The 22,832-nt window shown below is 39.8% G+C and overlaps 2 protein-coding genes across 11 annotated transcripts; one reads left to right on the top strand and one right to left on the bottom strand.

Annotated features, from left to right (window-relative positions):
• Positions 1–201: 201 nt before the first annotated feature.
• On the bottom strand, positions 202–19,270 carry rnf157 (ring finger protein 157). Of its 6 annotated transcripts, none has more exons than XM_026314991.2 (19): positions 18,285–19,270; positions 16,105–16,223; positions 13,789–13,877; positions 13,128–13,277; positions 12,418–12,535; positions 12,222–12,288; positions 12,093–12,136; positions 11,451–11,498; positions 11,214–11,285; positions 10,905–11,064; positions 9,995–10,107; positions 9,658–9,890; positions 9,340–9,355; positions 9,045–9,114; positions 8,214–8,431; positions 8,061–8,126; positions 7,931–7,979; positions 5,123–5,233; positions 202–2,937 (listed from the first exon to the last, which is right to left on the bottom strand). In XM_026314991.2, the coding sequence occupies exons 1-19, from the start codon at positions 18,370–18,372 to the stop codon at positions 2,789–2,791; spliced, it is 1,980 nt and encodes a 659-aa protein (XP_026170776.1). In that variant the 5' UTR covers positions 18,373–19,270; the 3' UTR covers positions 202–2,788. The 6 variants fall into 6 exon arrangements, 4 of the variants coding, with proteins under 4 accessions (XP_026170776.1, XP_026170775.1, XP_026170777.1 ...); XM_026314990.2 differs by having other exon boundaries at positions 204–2,937; positions 9,045–9,153; positions 9,253–9,355; XM_026314992.2 differs by lacking the exon at positions 5,123–5,233 and adding an exon at positions 3,752–3,786 and having other exon boundaries at positions 2,805–2,937; positions 9,045–9,153; positions 9,253–9,355.
• A 100-nt stretch (positions 19,271–19,370) lies between these two features.
• srsf2a (serine and arginine rich splicing factor 2a) lies at positions 19,371–22,724 on the top strand. Of its 5 annotated transcripts, XR_003296147.2 has the most exons (5): positions 19,371–19,918; positions 20,409–20,769; positions 21,109–21,321; positions 21,683–21,772; positions 22,271–22,724. XR_003296147.2 is itself a non-coding variant. In XM_026314994.2 (3 exons), the coding sequence occupies exons 1-2, from the start codon at positions 19,563–19,565 to the stop codon at positions 20,743–20,745; spliced, it is 693 nt and encodes a 230-aa protein (XP_026170779.1). In that variant the 5' UTR covers positions 19,371–19,562; the 3' UTR covers positions 20,746–20,769; positions 21,109–22,724. The 5 variants fall into 5 exon arrangements, 1 of the variants encoding a protein (XP_026170779.1); XR_003296145.2 differs by lacking the exon at positions 21,109–21,321; XR_003296146.2 differs by having other exon boundaries at positions 21,683–22,724.
• Positions 22,725–22,832: the final 108 nt, after the last annotated feature.

Raw genomic sequence — 22,832 nt, 5'->3', positions numbered from 1 at the left:
TTAATAAATACTCAGACTATTTTTCACATCATTTGGTCTATAAACTGCCAGAAAAAGTTTGGAAACACCAAGGAGATTGAGATGTTGACAACTCTCTTGTTTTGACTGGTCAATGTCCAGAAACTGAAGATATTCAATGTTCAACCAATACACAATAATCGAATTTTCAGCATTTGATTAATACAATAACAAGAAATAATAACTATGCATTGAAATAGTTCTTTTCTGTCCAGTAATACTTTCCACACTAGAACCAGGCTACTCTTTAGCTTGTTGAGCCAAATCTACAATAAGCTACTATACTCTATGTACTATAGCTTATCCATCATGTTTAAAATTGCAGTATTTCCTTGTTTCCTTGTCCGGCCACATGAGGGCAGTGAAGCACCATTTAAACTGACAATATAAAGTAACATATAGTTAATGTGGTTAACATGCCAGCAAATAATTGCATATTTACAGGGATTATACATGAAGCAACATTACAAAAGAAATATTTCAATGAAAGATTATTTTTACTGTTACAAATACAAAATTAGCACTGGTGGGAAAATGCTGCATAACTTAGTTTGAACTAGAAATACCGCATTGTGGTTGTATTTTGCCACCAACCAGCCAAGTTATGCTTCACAAGCATGCTAAACTGTAGAAAATCACTGAGACCCCCAGATGTCACGTCGTGTTCACAAGAGTGGGATGAACGTAAGGTCACTGTGACCTTGACTTTTGACCTTTGACCACCAAAACTGAATCAGTTTGTCACTGAAACCAAGTGGACACAATAGGAACAACAGATGGACAACCTGAAAACATCACCAGTGCAAGGGCATAACAATGACTATAACCACTGCAGATTGTTACATTTTGCCCATTTAAGTCAAAAGAGAACCACTTGTTGAGTTGCAAAAACTTTATTGTCCGTTTGATATTTTCTTTGACATTTTTACTCATAATTCTAGAAAAGTGGGGTCTTTTAGATTTGGGACCCATGCCTTTGATATCATACTGTGACTGGTGTCAGAGAACAGCTTCATGTACACATTTGGAAAGTGATCAAGACTGTTTGCAGCTTGGATATAGTAGTGCAGTAGTTTTTACCTCAACAGTTCAGCCAAGGGAATAGGGTACCAGCAACCGATTATAACACACTACAGAAGGATATGGTACTGCTTTATACGTGTGCAGTAATCCATCATCAAGTATTCTACAGGAGGGTGCAGGCTGACCTAGACTAACATGCTTACTTTACTATTGCCTCATGCACCAAGTGTGTTGTCTAGGAAACAGCTAGTAGTGCATTAAATGTTGATATTGTCCCTTTTCAGTTATTTGTTATCTGAGCACACGTATGTGCAAGAATGTAAACCTTCACAAATTGTTCACATATTTTCATCCACATTCTAATAAACAACATAGAGTTTTGCAACAAATTAGAACACAGAAACAGAGAACATCAACAACAGGTGAGCTGCACATTAAAGTTATACAAAACCAAAACAACTAAAAGCTTTACAAATAAAGAGAAAAGGGCTCGGGATGATAATAATTGGGAATATGAGGATGAACCAGCTAACCTAAATATCATGTTTAGGCTTTCAAACTTACTGCATACTGGTATCACAATAAACCTGGCTACAGTGGCAACATTAAAATATAAATTAACGAATACACCAAAATGTCTGAATATGAATACAACAGGCCAGTGCAAACACAGTTTTGTCATGAAATAGCATCCTCCTGCAGCAGAAAAGGCGGAGATGCTGCTTTGGCATCTTTATTGCTTGGTGGTACTTGCTGAATTCCACTTGCACTATGATAATACTGACATGCTAAAATGGAGCTGCAGAAGGATGGGATGGCATACCATATGTGTGTATGTGTGTGTTTAAAGACACAGTTTACGATTCATATTTTCAGTTTAGGTAATGATTTAGAAGTCATGTACATTCTCCTTAGAGATCCACATCATACATTCTGTGTGACATCTCTTTTTGCCCCCAATCCATTGCTGTTCAGTTTAACCACCATCATCATACAAGTTGGAGCGTTTCTAGTTTCACATTCAGAAGAGCTTGTGATTTTTGGAAATCATTGTTGGAATGAGATGAAAACACCAGCGAGGGGTCAAAAGCTGCATGCGAAGCCGAGACAGGAGCTCCCTGATGCGAGGAGAGGAGTCAGCACATTTTAGTTTGGTAAGGTAAAGCTGTCCGGGTTCAGCTTACTTTTATGTAGTGCCTGGTCATTTATTCAACAAACAGTTTAAAACAGAGAAGAACTACAGTAGTAATAAATCCGATTGCCGATCACAGTAGGCCCTGACTGTTTGGCTGGTAATATAGGAGAGAAGATGAAAGGAAAGGATAGAAAGGAAAGGAGCAGCATGTATTTTTGTAAAGATATTGTCACAATACACAGCTCTCATTAGTTAGACCTACAGTTAATAAATAATGACGCAGCAGTAGGCTAATCATTCCCACAACAAATTAGGTCACAAAAAACAAAAAAAAAAACAAAAACAAAGGAAACTCCTGTGATAATAAAAAGTGCACAGACAACAGAGGAGATGCTGTTCATTCCTCTTTCGTTTGCTTTCCGCTCGAGGAGAGTTTCAGCGCCAGCAATGACAATCAATCCAGGAAATGTTTAGAAAAGTGAGGGTGGGTTTCCCTGTTCAATGAGGACAGCATCCAGCAATTCAGCACTATGGCAGGGTAAGAAGAGCTGACTCTGGATAGATAATGTGAAGATTGTGTATACTGTGTGTGTGTGTGTGTGTGTGAAGGTGTTACACAATGAGTTGTCCATGGCGGGGATGTTTAGGACTCTGGCTGTCCCTATTCTCTGCCCCCTGCTCCTCCAGGTTGATATTGCTGGTGGAGGTGTTGTGGGGGAGGGGCTCCAAAACAGGCCTATAGCCCCCAAGGTACATCAGACCTGAAGGACAGAAAACAACACAGGAGAAGACAATAGGTGTGTTGCACAACTCGCAAGGTGAGGAAACTGCTTTTTGAACACAGCTGCATCTCTCAGTGTAAATTCATATCCATGTTGTCTAATCCTGACTTTACTCTAACCCTGACACATGTGTACCCTATTGGGACATATTCACTCATGTGCTGATCTTTAGGAAAAAGAACAGATACTGCTTTTTAATTTGCACCTACTGCTACCAGATGACTCTTATTATCTTGTGTCCTGGCACCTGTCTATTGATATATGTCCAATGTTTGTCAAAAACAGACATTTTGAGTGTTTTTACATCAAAATCTGCCTCTCTCTTTGCCTTGCAAAACAATAAAATAGTTTGTAGTTTGATTTAGACCTGTGGACTAGAGACAGGCAAGAACAGGGCAGAACAATGGCCGCTACATACGCACTATCTTGATAAAAACACGATGTAATACCTTACTACATTTATAACTTGGGCTACTACTCTACTTTTTGTACAATACTTCCTTAGGATATGTACATACTCTTTTGAACTATTCAAATATTTTATATTGTTGTAATCTTGACCAAGTCAATTCTACTTTGTACATGCCTCCAATGCATATTAACTGTATACTTAACTATGCAGTACTATATTTTTAGAGGAAGACATGCAATCTAAACTGAATCATGATAAGCAGCAAAAACAAAAAGTAGTTAACAAAAGATAGATGACTGTAATGAGACAAAGTTAAAGGACGAAGCAAACTACAACTTGTGCCCCTAGTGTCTGATCTACCATCTGGACGTAACTCCATACCTAGTCCTCAATGTGTACTGGGCACGACTCCTCGACTGTCCATCCGAAAGAAGGCGAAAGAAGGAAAAGAGACAGGGGATATCAAGAGGAAAAAAAAAAAAAAAAAGAGAGAAACGGAAATAGAAGAAGGAAAACGTCCACGAAAAGACAACAGAATATGTACAGAATGACAGGAGGAAAAGTGAGAGAAACTGAGAGATAACAGAACACTTTTACGACAAAGAGAAAACATGTCACAATATCCACTATAAAATACTAAAAGGTTGATGTGAGGAATAAAAACAGGGCTTTTAGAGGGCTGAAGGCTTTGAGAAAGACAAAGAGCTAAAGGATGTCAAGCAAATTTGAATCCAAAATTATCAGCTGTAGATAAGTTACATTAACCCTCTGGAGTCTACCCATTCATCTTTAAATACATTAAAGTCTTACGCACACACAACATAAACAGTAAAGGCAATAATAATCTGAGTGACTATGAAAAAAATGAGTGAATGTTATATTTCTCTCTATGTACTATGGCTTCCTGGCTGATTGACACTTTGTTAAATTGGCAAAATAAGAAGTCAGACTTAAAGCTGAGTTTGTGCTGAAGACGAATAGCATATATGTGAGGTATGTGGAGTTTTAAAAGACGTTAAACACCAAAACAAAAGTATAGGAAGTCTACAAAAATAAACTCCAGACGATTAAATAACCTACATTTCAAAAATGCATTTATTTAAAAACAAAACTGGCATCTTTAGCTCTCACCACACTAACAGACCAAGTGTTGAAAAGCAGAGATGAGGAGTAGGATGGCTGAGGGGGGTGGGTGAAAAAAATGAGTTGCAGATGTTTGGCAAAGCGGCTCGGAGCTGGCAGACGAACATGAACTTTAACTCTGGGATGAACCAGACTTTTTCTTTCTTTCACGCTCTCACAAAACAGAAAACTGAACATGCACACAGCACTCATCAAGACACACAATAAAATGCACTCACACACAGACTCACACCAGGGCTTCAGTTAAAGGGGAGAGGAGGGAGAGAGTGCACAGTTAACTGGTACTGAGAAGCAATGAAGCACCACAACACCAAAGGGGAGGGATGAAGAGAAGAAGGAAAGCTTCAGATCTTCATGCTGGGCAAAGATGCTACAAATCCCCACTCAAGTCACTAGCTGCTACTAAATCTGCCCAAATAGAAACTGATGTTTCTTGCTTCCTACATTCACATGTTAGCATAGCAGTCTAATTTGTCAGAAATCCTTAACTCTACTGAATCTGGGTTCTGATAACCCATGCACTCCTCATCTTTTCTTCTCCTCCTGTATGTCCCCTCACCCCCCAGTCCTCAGCTCTCATTGGTCCATGTTCGAGAGGTTGCCACTCACCGGCGAATCGGCTGTTGGGAGCTTGCTCATTATCCAACCCCAAAGAGGGCGTGTCACAGAGGGCGATGCCCTGATTGTTATTGGCCAACTCTGGACACCTGCTCCGCCCACCTGCAAGCGAGGGCAAAGGTCAAACAAGAGCAGCCAGGCACAGCAGGGGGAGAGTGGAACAGGCAGGGTGAGAGGGAGGAGGGGGTATCAGAGGTGGAGGGGTGAGGTTGGCCATGCTGGAACAGCATTAACAAAATAACAAATGATCAATAATTCTGCATTTGAACAGTGTGAGTCGAAATGAATGTGAAGTATAAAGGGAGTTTGGCTCAGTGACAATAAAATCACTTTCCTTGCGAAGTGATCATTGTGTGTGGACTTTTTTGGCCTGTAGCATCAATTATGAGGAACATACAATTTCATAATCCAGTGGTCCACAAACTGGGAGGGAAATGTGGCCAAAGGGTAAATATGGAGAGCATGTAAAGTTGAGAAAACTATGTCCCATGATTCTTGCAAGGCCCACTGTGCAAGCACAATGTGAACAATATTTTGGAAACGGTTTTAACAGAGAATAAAGGAAATACAGGTAAGGGCAGGTTTCCACATAAAATCCCCAAGTTACAATGTTAAGATGATTAGACCTTTTTAATACTATATAGAATGAAATTTACAATTACACCTCTCATTGTATAAAACTATGGTGGGAAACCAATGTGGAGTAAGGCCACAATTATTTATCAAGAGTATTCATTAATTTATATCATACTATAATCAACATGATTATATTAATTAATAATAAAACTTGCTCTAGAGGTGGATGAGCAGCAGAAAGGGGATGGACAAATTGATGGATGGCTGGATGAACTATAACTTGTGTAAAGGTCCACATATGAATTTTACATTCAGTTAGTGGTCTGGAAACATAGAACTGGGGATTTTCCAGAGAGCTTTTGTTAAAAATCACATAAAACATTAATAACTAACATTACTGCCTATAGCAGGCTACAAAAGTATTTACATCCTTAGAAAATAACCTTTATACATGAAATTATCACAAAATATATGATTTGTTGTATGCTGTTAACAGAACATACACTGAGATGAAATAAATGTCAAAAATTAAAAATGCAGCCATATGTTTATATTAGTTATTACTTCAATGTCTGCTTGTGATAGGTCATTAGAAGCAACGATGAAAAAAATGTAATGTAATTATGTTTAAGTATTTTACTCAAAACCACCTTACTTGTATCATTTAAAATGAACTGCGGTTTTGTTTTAAAGCTGCCATTCATTTTAAATCAAATCAAATCAAATTCTGCTCTTATATTCTCTGTTTCTTATCTGCCACACACAGTGTTTACGGATGCCTTATTATGATGCACTGGAGAGAATGATCATGAGATTTTGGTATACATTTTCTCATTAACAAAAAAAAAAAAAAAAAAAAAAAAAAAAAAAAACAGAAACATGTATCCATGTTTGACTTTTCCAGCATCCCAAGCTAATTAATGATTAATATCTGCCTCATGCCTGCAGCAAGTGCCAATGAGGAGAGGCTGGAAAAGATGGCTGAATGATTGGCAGCTCATCACAGAGACACATACAGTGCACAAACAGAAGCTATCTGGCAGGGCCAGTGCAGATGCACATGTGCGTGCAAACGTACATTCTACAATGCATGTGCACATTCACAGTCTGTCAGGCAGCACAGGTCCGCTTGTCACCTAAAGAACTGAAAGGTCATTCAGTAACTTACAGGTACTCAGTGATTTTTGCAGTCTGGCCCAAGGTTTCAGAAAACACACATACATTCGACAGAGAAATGTACACATACAACTTTCAAGCTGCCATCCTAAGAAAGGTAACTTTGTTGTGTTTGCTTCAAGCCTGCTGGTCATTAATTCACACTTTCTGTATATACAACAAGTTTTTAGCACTCAATCTCTCTCGCTCTCTCTCTTTGTTATACACACACACGCACGCACATAAACAACATTTTATAGCAGTGCAGATGGAGCAGAAAGAAGCCACAGCTAAAAACAGCAGATGCAGCCTGCTAAGCTTTGTATGCAAAAACATGTAAATGACAGTTAATACATATACAATACATACACAAACAGAAGTGCAAATCATGCAAATGTAATCACAACCCTGGTGTGCAGCAGAACCTCATCTACAACAACACAGGAATCCTGTACGTGCTTGTTTTCTGTAAAGGCGTTCCACCACATTCACCAGGAAGTGCTGATTGTAAAACAGGATGAGCAAATAAATCAATGTCACTAAAACACAGTCTTGACTATCTGATCTCCAACTGTGTAACAATTCAGGGGCTGGATTTTCAGTGGTGAATTTAAAAAGCCTAAACAGAGCATCCCTAGTGAATACATTTTAGCCTGGAATTCATTTCAGTATTTGATTTAAGTTGATCTTAAGTGTTCAACCCTCGCTGCAAAGGAGAAAAAAGTTGTGCTGCACACATGTGATGTGAGAAGCCATTCACTCTAGTACAGATGCTGCATGTTGTGGTGTTTTTTGAGCCATTATTTAATGCATTTGAAAGGAACTGCTCCATCTTGAGGACAACATCTCACATGAGCTCCCTTTATTTTCAAAGGGGTTTTCATTATGCAGCCATGATTCAAACATTTACTTGAAATAACATTTTCGATAAACCAATAATATGTCATAGTCAACCTATTACTTTTGTATGAAGGGGTATTTCTTTTTCACATGGCTTGAGAGGGAGCAACAAATGCTAATGTGGTGAGAGGTTATGAGTAAAAGGGGAAGTATGGTCACCATAGTTACCTTTCCCATTAGATGGGGAGGAGCAGTCCTCTTCGGTGACATCATTTCCCTACAAAAAAGGTTTTAAAAAAATGAATAAAATACATAAAATGAACATTAATCACACCTTGCTCAACATTGTCACAGTCACCTCTGAGTCCTGCTCCTCTACAGCCACTGAATAGTTTTTTTGTTCCTTTGGCTCCTTGGAAAACTCCTGAAACATATGAACTGAAACTGTTCAATGTTGAGATGATACATTTATGTTAAATTACATAATTATGCAGCATCTCTACATCCTCACCCCATCCTGTTGCAATGATCCTCGGCTGTCCATGGGAGCATCCTGGTTCTCTTCACCTTCTACACCATCTCCTCCATCGTCCCCCCCAGGTTCGCCTTCAGCCCCGGCCAGGTAAGACCCTGACATGGAGGACATGGTGTCAGTGCTGATGTGGGAGTGCTGCGAGTGGGACGAGGCCATGGACATCACTGACTGGGCCAGGCTGCTGCTCACTGGGTCTGTCAGACAGACGGAGACACACATCAGTTGGGCTCTGTGATTGGAGGATTTTTTATTTATTTATTTTTTTTAGATGCAAGGTGAAACTATTATACATTTCTCACTGCAGTACCCACAGTGTGCTTCCATCGACACTAATTTTATGGTGACTGGGCATAATCTATGCTCTGATTAGACTGCTTCTTATAAGACCAAATCTGCGGACACTGGCTTTGACGTACATTAATATGACATGATGTATGTCTGAGAGGACATAAGTATCTATCATTCACATAATGAAGCATGCAAAATGAACAATAAATAGATTTTGCCTTTGTGGAAACGAAAGTGTTACAGCTCCCAGTGAAACTCTAATCTTTTGTGTTCACCATTTTTGCTTTTTGTATGTGTGTGGGCCAATATTCGCGTTATATTGAAGACATTTCTGAAATGTGAGGACTTTTCACTATAAAGCATTACAGTATGTGAAGGTGAAGATTAGAATTAGGTTAGGGTTTCAGCTGACGGTAAACATTTACTATAGCTATGGTTAAGGTGTGACTGAAAGGATAGGGAATGTAAATTGCGATTGAGGGTCAACACAAGTAGCAAAAGATGAACTTGTGTGGATACCTTCAGGGGAGGTGATAGTGGAGGATAGCGGGGTTCCTGTACAGGATGACTGATCAATGGCTCCAGAGGAGGAGAGAGTCAGGTTCTCACTGTCTGGAGTCACTCCGCACTGTAAAACAACAGGAGCAACACGTTCCCTCACACACAAATACACAATTAAACATCCTACAGGCTCCGGAGATACACTAAAATGTACTTTCTCACACACCTCCTGCTGGTCCACAGTGAGCTTGTGACGACAGGCGTCCGATTCACTGCAAGACTTCTCATCCTCCTCCTCAGGAAGCACAGAGGAATTCTGGGAAAGTGACCTGAATGAAACAACATAGTGGATTAGCTTCAAGCAAAAATAAAAGTAATGGAAATACAGAAAACTAAATCCATGAATTTACTGGTGCTTGTTTAAATTCTTAACATTGAAAACAAAACAATAACAAGTGACCGAGAAAAAAAGTGGCCTATTAAGACTTACATTAAACTAAAGTTGTATTAAATGCATCTTCAGTGACAGAACTCATAAATAATCCCCACAAAAGGGGGAAATACATGCAAGAAATCTTTTATTCTAGGCAGAAAACAACAAAGATCAACTGTCAGAAACAGACAGACTTACTTTGAACCACTCTTCTTGAGCTTAAGTCCCTGGCTGGAGTTGGAGTGGTCTAGATGGGACAGGGAGCAGTCAGGTGCAGGGTGGGACTCGTTGTTGTATGGGGGAAGCACTCCAGTGACATGGCTGGGACCAGAGTGGAGGGGAGGAGGAGCCACGGAGGAGGTGTTGAGGGGTCCGTTCAACGCCTCTAAGAGAGAGACGGTTTCGTAACCTGGAGGGATGTGTTCTGATGCCTGCAAAGAAGAAGAGGACACAAGGGATGTTAATTCCTGGGCAGTGAATTATTACTATTTCATATATATTTTGTTTGGCGTTATTTTTGTTAGTTTTTTCTTACTGAATGTTCTTCTGAGTCTGAGTTCTGTGAAGTGATGACAGGGTTAAAGTTGGTAGGTGACAGAGGGCTGAGTTTCTTCCTCATGGCTCGTATCTGCAGCAGAGCTCTGAATGCTGTAAGAAAAACAAAAACAAAATGACAAAAGATATTATGAGCTTAAATGATAAATACTAAAACAAACATAACTAAATTAATGAATGTTTAATAATGACAAGGGCAGTTACACTTCAGGAGAAATGCTGATATATTTTAAGGCCACAATTAATATACAAAAGACCAAGAGGAAGAGACATTTTCCAAAATACTATTATCTATCCATTTCAGGGAAACAATCTACCCAAACAAGCCAAATTGACTCAGAACTGCTGATATAAGTAATAAGTAAAGAATGTTGGATATGTATAAAAAGACATATCATTTGTGTGTCAGTTAAAACTATGACACATTTTTACAACCTGCTTTTGCTAGAGTTACGAACTGTACAATGAATTCCAGACCCCATTTTTGCTGATGCAGTGGCTGGTCGACTGTAATAAATCAGCTGCTATTGTTTTATATTTCTATTCCCTGTTCCTATATTTTGTGCCTCTGTACAGGGACACCTAAGATACGTATTGCATGAGACTGAGGCTGTTCGTTTTTCTTCCACTTTGCCAATGGAAAACATCAGTGTCATCATTTAGTAAACAAAGACAAATGCAATGTGATGCACAATGTAAGTAAATAAAACTTATTCATATATTGTACAAATATATATGTACATAAAAACAAAACATTAAAATGTTTGTCTACCATGGAGATGAAGACCCAATTTTCTATTGGAATAACAGAAAATTTCAGTGACAGTTAATAGTGGAAATGTCTTTGGGACTAAAAACCACATTTGCATTGGTCATTAATGGGAACTCACGCAGCCTGCAGATGGGGCAGCAGTTGGCCTGATAACGCAGCGTGTCTGCACAAGCATTGCAAAGACACAGATGTCTGCACGGCAGGATGAGTGTGTCTCGCACGTCCGACAAACACACCACACACTCCGCACTGTTGTCACTGATCTCATCGTCAGCAACCTAAAGACAAAGAGACATTTAAATGTCAGGAAGAAAGAATTTTTAAGTTATCAAGTAAAACTATGTCGACAGTTACACTGATTTATTTCTCTACTGATGCATTTAAAGAGATACAGATAGAAATACTCCCTGTGTTGTCTGATATTTACCTTTGATTCTTGGCTGTTGTATTTGTTCTCTATCCCATAGATCTCCTGCAGAAGATAACTCACTCCATCCACCTGGGAAAAGGAGCATGTTGAATAATAAGCATAGCAGGTTTATTGTGTCGGTTGAAATGCTTAACAGGTAAATAAAGTCTTGTCGACCTTTGTTTTTCTAAAGCATAAAGAAGTTACACAAAAAGAGAAAGGAAGGACAGAGAGAGGAAAAGCAGGTGTACTTACCACTTGTTTCTGCTTCAGAGGCTTGACACAGTAGCTCCCATCCATGTGCTGCCAAAAAATTTAAAATTCTACATTACAGTACATTATTAAATTCATTCTTAAATAAATTATTACAGTTTGGTTCTGTTTGTTCCCTTAAGTCATACACATAAACATCTTTGCTCATTTTTGGTGAGAATGCCAGACTGAATTAAAGCATATGATCCTACATATTCAGCATCCTTAAATGGTCCAAACCATTTATCATGGTCCAAAATGTAAAAAATTAACCACATTTCTGAGGTATTTCAAATGTATATGGAATGTTTCTTCACATATGTGGACATTATAAATATGTTCTGAAAATAAAATTAAGCTGTATTTTTCTCTACATATTATTGGACAATCAGTATGTTCTGAGGATCAGTGTTCTGGTGATTGCACAAAACATTTAATAATTCAAAATTAAGCAAGAATGCGGTTATTACAACCCTGTTTGCAAAAAATGTCCTTACACTGTTACCCAATACCAACAGATTTTACATATTTGCTACTAAAGCTGAAAAAATAACACAAACAATAAAAAAATAAATTGCAAAATAAATATCAATATATTATGAGCAAATTGCAAACAATTAGTCTTAAAAAGAATGTCTTTCTTACCTTTTCAAATGTAGCCAACAGGATGTGAGAGTGTCCCAAATGTTCTACAGAAATTAAAGAAAGTTGACAAATGTTGCTTAACATTCTTCGTCCCTACTTTCACATCTGACCAAACCCACAGAAACTCACCTTCTCCTTCATCAACCACAGCCTGCACCACCATGGGGAAAATCTCCTTGTCCATATCAAAGAGCAGCTGAGAAGAAAACACAAGGCAGTACAGACACACAGTTGATATGTATCTATCCATGTGTAAAACTGTTTTCAGACCGATGGACAGCCTCATACAGTGTTTCAAGATTCAGCTTATAGACAGATGTCCTACCTCATCATCGGCCCATTCGCTAAGGTTGACAGTGTGTGACGGCAGGCAGAACTGCTGACAAACTCCCCTCTTGAAGTGCACCGTCTCTGACTGCAGAGAGCTGTCCTGGGGCAGGTAACTGCAGGAATAAACAGATGCAGGCAGACCAAAAACTGAGCTGCACAAAATACATGATATGGATGCATGATAGTCAGTTTTTCAGGATCAGGAATTGATCACTTATATCTGCTGCAGTTTGGCAAAGATGATTCATTAACAGTGAGAGTTTTTTATTTTATTTTATGCATAATAGGCTTTTTCTGCTTAAATATGGTGCTTACTAGCAAGGAACACATTTTCTGAGCAATACACCAGACAGTCAAAGATATTTAATTCTAAGTGAAGTGGAAGACAGACATCTCCTTGCATCATTCATGCAAGCTACGCAAATATTTAAATGTAACCCACAACACAGTACATAAGAAATGAAAGACCATGGTGACATAAGTTATGTCTGCATGATTATTTCTGGAAACTCTCAAGCCTATATTTCTCCATTTATTTCTCTAAACAAAAGGCAGCCAAGTAAAACCACATACATTGTTTTTTTATTCAACATTCTTGTTCCTTGTCAAAACATAGTACCTACATTACCCAGAGTGAAAATAGCTCACTTCTATTTGAACATCATGCTTGCAATGTTTGTTTGTCAGAAAACATTTTCCACTCACACTGGAACTCCATTGTGAAACTCCTCTATGGCCTGGTAGTAGATGGTGATGGCCACCTGTGTATCAGCATCAAAGGTGAACTCTACATTATAACAGGCTCTGTTCTTCCCCGCTGCATCGTCACCTGGCAGCTTGAGGTCCTCGCTGCACCTGTGGATGTCGAACAAGAACAAAAACAGAACAAAAATTTGAGCATGATACAAAGTCCATTTACCAATGTCTGAGCTTTGTAGAAAGTTGTAAAAAAAGAAAGTGAATCTAGAAACTGCATACTTCATTAACCACATCGGAACGATCTGAAACAGACTGATTGATATATTGCTAGTAATCATGGAATGACTATTTTTAAAGTCAGTAATCACCACAGGAACCTCTTGAGATTTTTTAATATTTTTTTAGAGCATGATTTTTGTGTTTCAAAAAACTAGGACATTTTTTGTTTTCATTTTTGGATGATGAAATTAAATGCTATATGTACCATTTTATTGTGTTGCATATTTATGAGTTTGCCTGAAGAAAAAAAAAGTTTGAATTATGAGGAAAAAAAATGTATGAGTAGTAACACTACCCTTTAAATTAGCTGTTGTGAGTTATTTCTAAAAATATCTGAGTGGACGTAAAATTAGACAGTGGTGTACTGAGATGTTATGAACATGCGTACCGTACAAGCCGCAGCGTGTCCTTACGGATGTTTATAAGGCTTCGTAAGGTCTTTACTGGTTCCTGAGGTGGAGGGGCTGCATACGGGAACTAAAAGCAACAAATTATAGATGCAAAATAACAGTTATAAGACTGACGTGTAGTGATATTCAGCTTCTCTCAACATTCCTCTCTTTTCCACAGGAAATCCCGGGTTAGACAGTGACCACTACTGCTCTTGGTTTAACCTTAGCACAAACGAGTTGTCAGCACCAGCGAGATCTGTGCTGACAAGTGCTGAGCCAGAGCAAAAAAATCTGCTCAGACTGTGTCTTTCCAGGGACGAAGCTGACACTTCAGACAATGTTTGGTAAATTTCTGCTCACATAAAACAGTCCAGGGTCAAACACTGACTCTTTCTTTCTTTCAAGTTGTTTAAAAGGACCTGCTAGGTGACATTTACTAAACCATGAGCATTTTGATGACATTTAAGTGAATGATAAGAATGCAAAATACCTACTGTGATTGGCTAAACTTTGTGCTTTTTTCATTGTTTTCTCCTGTGAACAATCCTGCCTTCAGCAATGAAAACCAACAGTAAAAATTCTGTTGTAAGATCAACGTATAACATTTAAACACGACCCAATCTGTGGTTCACTTCTCAGCACTCTCCTGTTTCGTGTTCGAAGTCAAAATTTGCTGACTGAGTATAAAATGAGGGCCAAAGTGGTTTCGGGATCTCTGGAGGAGAAACATGCAGGATGTGGTCAGATACCTCCACACTACAACCTCTCATCTGTGTGTGGATAAGGGTGTTTGTGTGGCTGTGAATGGGACCATATTCACAATTATTACGCATCTGTGCTCAGTAGGAGTCACGCCTGTAAACCACACAAACACACACGGAATAACAGATGCTGAAAAGAGCAATTCACTGGAAGTTCACAGGTAACAGAGGAGGTCTTTGCTTTAGAAATCACGAAAGATCACAAATAGTCCTCACACGTAGTCGAGACTAAAATCAAAATTTTAAGACTGTTCTCTTAAAATGATTATTTCTGTAATAATTGAGACTTGTATAGTTTTTTCTGCATTGGGCATGATGATGGCACTAAATGAATAAAAACAGGGGCATCACTAAGTTACTGCACTTCATTAAACAACAGAAATTTTTGTTTCATGCTAATGCTAGAGAAAATATCAGGATTTCCAATGAGAGATCATGATTGCATAAAATTTTATAGCAGTCTATTGAATGATTGCAGAGACAGTAGACCAATATGGGGGACTGAAAAACCAACACAGTCATCCCTAAAGCCACAGAGCTAGCATGATAAAAATCCATTTTTGATATCCCTGTGCTCCAGGCAGCGGTTCTGAAAATCCTAAAATACATCCACATTTGTAATCATATTTGTAGAGCGATGCAGGAGAACACAACTGCATTTGGGTTTATGATTTCACAGCACCATCTGCTTGGACCACACCAAACATTATATAATGCTGGTAAAGCTTCAGACTGACATACAAGAAAAAAAATACATGCCATATCCATCTGAATTCTGTGCCCACAGGAGGATTATAAACACCCACATAATCAGGAGAAAAACTGCACTCCTAATTTTAGCCCCAGTCTAGACACAAACAACAGCGCAGCTGTGATTAGTACACAGAAATGGAGGTGAGCCTCTGCATATCAGCCTCGCTTAGTCAAATACTCAAAAGCCTTTTGGTCTGCATTAAACTCCCTCATCCCCTCCGGACGTGAGCTCATTTTAACGTGCAGTTCTCATTAGTTTGACCTTCAGGTTCATGATTAGGTTGAATGAACCCCCCGGAGGAGCCGTCACTTATCAACCTCTGTGTATGGGGAGTCAGCAGGCTGTCATTTTACTTTTAATTAGTTTGACATGATGAGACGCTGAACCAGTCTGAAAGCATGTTAATTGCCACTGCAGGAGTCACAATTGATGAAATGTATCCGTTCCTGTTAAATGACAAAGACAACTACATCTTTTGATGCTATAACAAGTAGGTGATTAATCATTTAGTCAATCAGCCAAAGGGCAGTAAAATCCTGTTCTCAATTGTGAGGATTTGCAAAACAAATAATCACCAAGATACTGTATTTACACTATTTTCTCACATTTTAAAGACCAACAATAGTCTCAACCTTTAGGCCAGAATTAACAGAAAGTCCATAAAATGCCTGATTTACAACTGGGCAAACCCTATGAAAGATTATATAATATAATCAAAAACTACAGGGTGGATTTTTTTTGGTGTGACTCGGTTTGGTTTTTAACATTTAATCCAGTCAGTGTGTGACAATACTTACTGGCACAGGTCTGGTCCCCAGGAAGTTAAGGTCTGTGTTTTCCCCGAACAGGTAACCCTCCGGATGGGTGGAGTCAAACTTTTCTCCCCCCATGATGAAATGACTGGCAAAATAACTCCCTGCACATATAGAGATTCACTTTTAAACACAAGGAACCTAAAATGCATCACATCCCCTGAGAAAAAAATAAATAAATTAAGAACATCATGGGGCAGTACTATAATACTTTTGAATGAATAATTTAGTGTGTTAAACCTGCTTGCAAATTCTTTTATAGAGTAGATTTTTTTACAGTCCATCTTGAATTTTTAAGTACATATCTGACTAGAAATAACAGGAAATGTACAGTTGTTTTTTTATTTCTAATTCCAAAAAGATTGCTAAAACCCAGAAAATGACTGGTGAAGGTATGCTGACTGCTTACAGCTTGTCCACCTGTTTACCAAGACATTGGGTTGATGACAAAAAGACTAAATTGATGTTGTGCCTTTAATCACAGGGTGAGCTAAGATCATAATAGTGGTTTGGAGCATAAATACATGCTGGACAGCCAAGTCATGTATGTGCTAAGAGGATACCTTCTAAGGCATCTCTGATCTAAACCTGGCTTTGTCATCTTTCACAATTAATTAACAATTAATGCTGGAGAAGGTTTGATGCTCTGACTGTAAAGACATTCCCACTGAATAAGAACCCATAAGATGACACATCAAATAAAGCTACAGATACAACGCTATCTCTCTGTCTCCAATTATTTATCGACATATTACTATTTACAGCAGGTGGGAGAGGCGAGCTAGGCTGAGGCTTTGTCACCAGATCCCACAGAAAGGAAATAGGACTAACAGATCATTTTCACCAGCAGCCATCGCCAGCATCTTCCTCCACACACACTACCTTCAGGCTGAAAACACGACGGTTATATCACAAACTCACACATTCAGCTAACTGTGGTGAGAGGGACACTAACTGCAGCTAGAAACCAACCATGTCGCTTCACTTCCATCCTCTCTTCATAATATCACTGTAAATCAAAGATATTATGATATCCATATATAGCCTAACATAAAACTCTACTTATGTTCATTGATTCTGCTTTAGATCTCATTTTGTGAGAAACTTTAACACACTTTTCCTATGATACAATTGAAAAGCAATAATATTTCATCAAAATACAATTTTTGACAATAATGGATTGTTGCTAAACCCTGTTAGGAAGCTGCACACTGTACTGCAATCAGAAACTGTCACATAGAGGAACATTAACAGGATGGATTCAAAACAAACCTAGGTCAGTCTGAGGTCCAAAGGACAGTAAAACAGGTGAAATTGATAGACCAGTGCTGGCTATTGTCTGAAATGCAATACAGCTACCATTACAGTAGCTGATTTTTAGTAACAATGTGAAAACAAAACCCTTTTTCTTTACTGAGACACAATATATTTATAGAAAAGTTATAGTTTCAGTCAGGAAATAACAGATCCAGGAATAAGTACCCGTACCAGTATTTTTTGCAAATCTTTGACAATAATACACAGAATATCTTGCATTATTTACTCACATCCTCTGAACAATTAGCCATATCCTTGAGAAAACAACAGAGATTAAATTATAATAAAAATAACTTGCAGGCCCAGTACTGATATTTTAAAAAATAATAGGATTTGATATCTGGAGAATAAATCTATTAAAATGAAATCTCTTAAGTGAAAAAAATGCCAGTCCCTCTTTACTGGGTGACTTTTTATTTTCATCCTCTTTGGATCTATCGTGGTTTATAAATTTTACAGGCAGACTGAGGCAGTCATGATGCCATCAACACAGGTGAAACTGCCCACTATGCACATGAATGCACCAACAGAGGAGCCAATCCCAGCCATGACTTGACACTCAGTAAATAAATACAAATATACTGGGAACTTGTGCATGTAGATATATGGATAATAAGTGGCAAAGTTCAATGTGAAGCTGTTAAAGAACATTTATTATATAAAAAAGAGGCTCAGAAAAACCAGGTATGGATCCTCCCTCTCCCCACAGGTAGCTCACCAGGTTAATGGCTGGAAAGCCCTGCAGGCCTAACGTTGGGACAATGATATCAATTCTACTTTTACTTGGCCCTCATGCGTCTATGGCACAAAATAAATCATCTGCGCCCGCAGCTTGACCTGTGACTTACCAGATTTTGGTGGATAACGATACACCGAATTGGACGGAATGTCCACTTCTTCCACGCCTATGTTTTGTCTGCTCGTTAAAGCTCCCATTTCCAGTCAAATACAGAGCACACGGGTGAACGGGCATAACACTTCAGGTTCGCTTTGTTCGCGGCGTCTCCTTATTCCCTGTCATTTAATCCAGTCCGTGCTGCCCAGGACATTTCTGTTGGGTCCAAGCCCCGCCGTGAATGTGGTCGTCCTGGGGATTAGTGGCTGTTCTCTGGTTGCTTATCCTTTTCTGGTCAACAGTGCGGTTCGTTTTGAGGCAGAAAACAGCGGTTTAACAGCGGTGAGAAGCTCTCATGGGGAACCGCAGTCACACAATCGGCCGAAGCGAAATCTCCGCTCCAGCCTGGCTGGTCGTTTACTTCACATGCGAGTATGCGGCAGATAACAACGAAGCGGTCGTGGACGTGACCCAGCCAGCGGGCTCACGGTCATGTATTACCGGTGCTGGTAGGTGCTGGATCATGTCAAAGCGGTTTGTGGCTCCCCATGACGTCACAAATCCGGACCGTGGTTTTTGCGCAGTCCTCCTCTCTCCAGCAACGGCAGCCACACCACCAACCACCGCTTATAACGTGACCTTCCTACGACAAACTGCAGTGCAGAGCCGAAATGTTTATACCCTATGCCTGGAAAAACTCAACAATTTGGGTTAAAAACCGGAAAGACTCACCAATACTTAAAAAATAAAGGTTAACTAAACGTTAGCTAGCTGAAGCTTTTCTGGCAACAAGTAGAGACACATAGCTAACGCTAAATCAAATTACGAGTTATTACGAGACAGGATTTTTAAAAAACACTTGTATTTTTAAAACGAAAAACACAACCGTTAACCCCCGACAAAACTACTAGGGTGTTTCTAATTAAACTAAATGAAACAGGCAGAATAACAGCCCCATATTACGGTAACAAGCGACTCCCCGCCGACAGAGGGCAGTGTGACGGAATACCCGGGCTTTGGTGACGGTTGGTGCGGCGGAAGGGGAAGAGCCACTCAGCCAATCAGAGGAGGCCAACATGGGCGCAAAGAAAAGGGAAAAGGAAGCTTCGTTGCCGCCATTTCACGTGAAAGCAGCGCGGTAGGGTCGAGGTCCAGCGAGAAACAACTAAGAAATCAGACATATTTCGAATCAAATACACGAACTGGTGGGTCATAAAGCTAAAGTAACCGTTTTATTAGTCGACTCGATCGCGTCTTAACGGGTTTGCGCTGTTGCTTTCATAAGAAGAAGATGAGTTACGGAAGGCCGCCGCCAGACGTTGAGGGGATGACCTCCCTCAAAGTGGATAACCTGACTTACCGAACTTCCCCGGAGACTCTACGCCGAGTTTTTGAGAAGTACGGCCGTGTAGGAGACGTGTACATCCCCCGGGATAGGTACACCAAAGAGAGCCGAGGGTTCGCTTTCGTGAGGTTTCTCGACAAGCGGGACGCCGAAGACGCCATGGACGCTATGGACGGCGCGCTTCTTGACGGGCGGGAGCTTCGGGTGCAGATGGCCCGCTACGGCCGACCACCGGACTCCATGTATAGCCGAAGAGGTGCTCCGCCACGGAGATATGGAGGGTACGGACGCAGAAGCAGGAGGTAATGCTTCTTTATTTAGGTTTATCCAAGAAGCCGTATACATTAGTCTTGAGAAAGACAACAGAAGCACATGGAGTAAGTTAATGCTACATTGGTTTGACGACACTTAATTCCCATTTCCTGTATAACGTTAACTACAATTCAGTACTTACTCCATTATAATATATAATAAGGTTAATGTAAACAATTTATGCTAGTTATATAATTATTACAATATATAATTTTAAATATGTTACTGTGTTGGCATAACACATAGTAGGCCTATAGTAGAGTTTTGTTTGTAGGAGTTTAGCAAATGAAAAAAAGCCCATTTGCATGTTTCCAAAATGTGACCCACCCTTCCCCCAACAGTTACATAACTATTAATGGGGTTATCAGAATAGTTTCAGTTTCTGCTGATCAACTTATTTTCATTATGTTCCTGTAAATTAACATAATTTGTCAGTTTCCTATTTTATTTAAGTTTAACTGAAGTGTTTCTCTCTTGCAGCCGTTCAGCTAGTCCCCGTCGTCGCAGGCGTAGCCGAAGCCGCTCCAGGAGCAGAAGCCGTTCCCGATCTAGGAGCCGCCACCATTACAGCCGCTCCAGGTCCCGTTCCTACTCCAGATCCAGATCAAGGTCCAGGTCGAAGTCTAAATCCAAGTCCAGAACCCCCAGACGGAGCAAGTCGAAGTCACCCTCAAGGTCTCGGTCCCGCTCCAGGTCCAAGTCAAGGAGTCGCACCCCGCCTTCCAACAGAGGGTCTAAGTCCAAGTCCAAGTCCAGGTCCAGGTCCAAATCCAAGAGTAGGCCCAAATCTCCAGAAGACAACGGAGCAGAGTCTTAACTCAAACTTGGACGCAATATGACGGTATTCAGGGGAAAGGGTGGATTCAAAATTTTATACTCAGTTTGTAATCATCACTGGGGTATTCAAAAGTTTTGATGCTGCACACAAGCAACAAAATCCTGAATGTTTAGAAGTTATTAGGATTGATACATACAGTCCTAGTGCTGTGTATGCTTTACTTTGCTTGTATGTTCAGTAAAGGTAAAGCACACGCAGGCAACAGGAGATTTGTCTCCTGGTGATCTCCCACAGCATATATTTCAAATTGGGGTGATGAGTTTGTATGGGAGGGAGGGGTGGTTGGGACGTGGGGTGCTTCACTCAAAACCTTCACCTAAATGTGGAATTCTTTCCTCCAAGCTGCGGAGTCCTGTTTGCAAAGAGAGGAGGAGGAGATGGGGGTGTGGCAGTGTGAGAGCAGTTAGTGTGTGACCCGCCCATGTGACCTGCCTGTTGCTGAGAGCGATGGCAGTTGCTAAGGAGCAGGTCACCAAGGCAACGGTGGTTGCTATGGAGCAGGTCGTCATGGCGGTGGTTCGGGCTGTCAGTTGGTGTATGAGGTGGTGTGGTGAGGTACGTTCACAGGGATCACAGTCAGATGCACTGAGCACTGTTCCCAACCATGCCTGCGGTTTCCGCCACCTCACAAAGGGAGCGGACCCCCGAGGTTTGTTTTTCAAATATGCTCGAGTGCAAGAGACTTGTTAGAGAAAGGTGTGTAAACAAATATGAAAATTAATACAAATGTTAGGTTTACTGCAAGAAGATGGATGCCCCCAAAAAAAAAAAAAAAGCCAGGCTGATAAACATCAGGGGAGAGATGATCAGACTACTACTGCATAATTAAGGTCAGCTGCAGGAGTTGATAGTCTTGTTTTTCTTTTTTATATATATATATGTACTCTTGTTAACTCTGTTTTGTCTTTCCTTCCAGATCTCAGATGATTGAGCCTTTGCTGAAGACATCAGGAAGAGTCTCAAACTGAGCAAGTGGACACTATTACCACTGAATGCAGACTGAAAGGTTATTGGAGTTTGGTCTAAAATGTTTTAAATGCTTCATTTGATTTAATTTACATAAATTCTGTAAATTTGATGTCGTCATTGTTTGCAAGGATGAGCAAATTGAAAGATTTGTAAGTTTTTTTTGTTTTTTTTTTTCCCTTTCATTTAAATTGGATTATATGCATTTTCATTGAATTTATACTTGCTAATAAATCCCTTTTTGAATTAAGAGTTTTTTTTTTTTTTTAACTGAAATCCTTTGTTTAATATTACAGATGGATAAAGAAGAGTTTTACTTGGTAGAAAAGGGTCATGTTGGTCATTCAAAACTTTTACAGCTATACCACTCTTATTGGGACAGAGCAAAATATTTAAATATTGCAGTGCCACTTAATTGTGTGGCTTGCTAACCCAGCAGCACAGAATTTTTTTTTCTGTCAAAATATTTTTTTCTGTCTGGTTAAAGTTGCCTTCCTATGACTCTAACCCTCTTTCTTGTGTATCTTTTGTGCACTAGGCGCAGTTGTGTAGCAGTTGAGTAATGCTGGTTAGCTGTTAAGATGCGGTGCAGTGCGGTGGTGACATGGTGTGGCGTGTTGCGGTGCTGAGTGCCCGGCGCTGTTCCGGGGCTCGACCCTCCGCTGCTGTTTGCCGGTTTGTAAGCTCACAGGTGTGGCAGATCATCCATCCTCTCCTGTCTTGTGGCCTGTCTTTCCCTCCATGTGCTATACAGATCCTGTCCTTCCTCTATTCTCCCTCCTATCCTTTTTCTCCATCTGTGGTTATTCACTATTAAAAAATTGGTTTTGCTCGCTTTTTGAAATTGGGTCCAGTGCGACTCCCAGTGTGAAGGGTTTAAAGGGCAGTTCTGACTGCTTAATAATTTTTGTGTATTGCATTCCTCTGTGAATTTCTCAAATGTCTTGTAATTGCTTCAGGTGAATGCTAATAAACATCTTTGTTGTAAATGAGTTTTTATTCTGTATGCTTTTTTTTTTTTTTTGCGCTTATTCTTGCTTCTAGCACAGTAACATGAATTTTGTCTGCACTGTGTGTTCTGTTCAACTTCCCTAACTAAT

This window comes from Mastacembelus armatus, chromosome 19 (assembly GCF_900324485.2).
Source record: "Mastacembelus armatus chromosome 19, fMasArm1.2, whole genome shotgun sequence".
Lineage (NCBI taxonomy): Eukaryota > Metazoa > Chordata > Actinopteri > Synbranchiformes > Mastacembelidae > Mastacembelus > Mastacembelus armatus.
The sequence above is the reverse complement of the archived record's forward strand: the minus strand, read 5'-3'. Positions and strand labels throughout refer to the sequence as shown.

Excerpts from the sequence above, each read along its gene's own strand:
- rnf157 (XM_026314990.2), bottom strand. The coding sequence starts at position 18,372 with ATGGGAGCTTTAACGAGCAGACAAAACATAGGCGTGGAAGAAGTGGAC. Across the intron at positions 13,278-13,788 it reads GACACGCTGCGGCTTGTACG|GTGCAGCGAGGACCTCAAGC; the intron begins GTACGCATGTTC and ends CGACATCCACAG. Across the intron at positions 11,499-12,092 it reads TGTTGGCTACATTTGAAAAG|CACATGGATGGGAGCTACTG; the intron begins GTAAGAAAGACA and ends ATTTTTTGGCAG.
- srsf2a (XM_026314994.2), top strand. The coding sequence starts at position 19,563 with ATGAGTTACGGAAGGCCGCCGCCAGACGTTGAGGGGATGACCTCCCTC. Across the intron at positions 19,919-20,408 it reads TACGGACGCAGAAGCAGGAG|CCGTTCAGCTAGTCCCCGTC; the intron begins GTAATGCTTCTT and ends TCTCTCTTGCAG.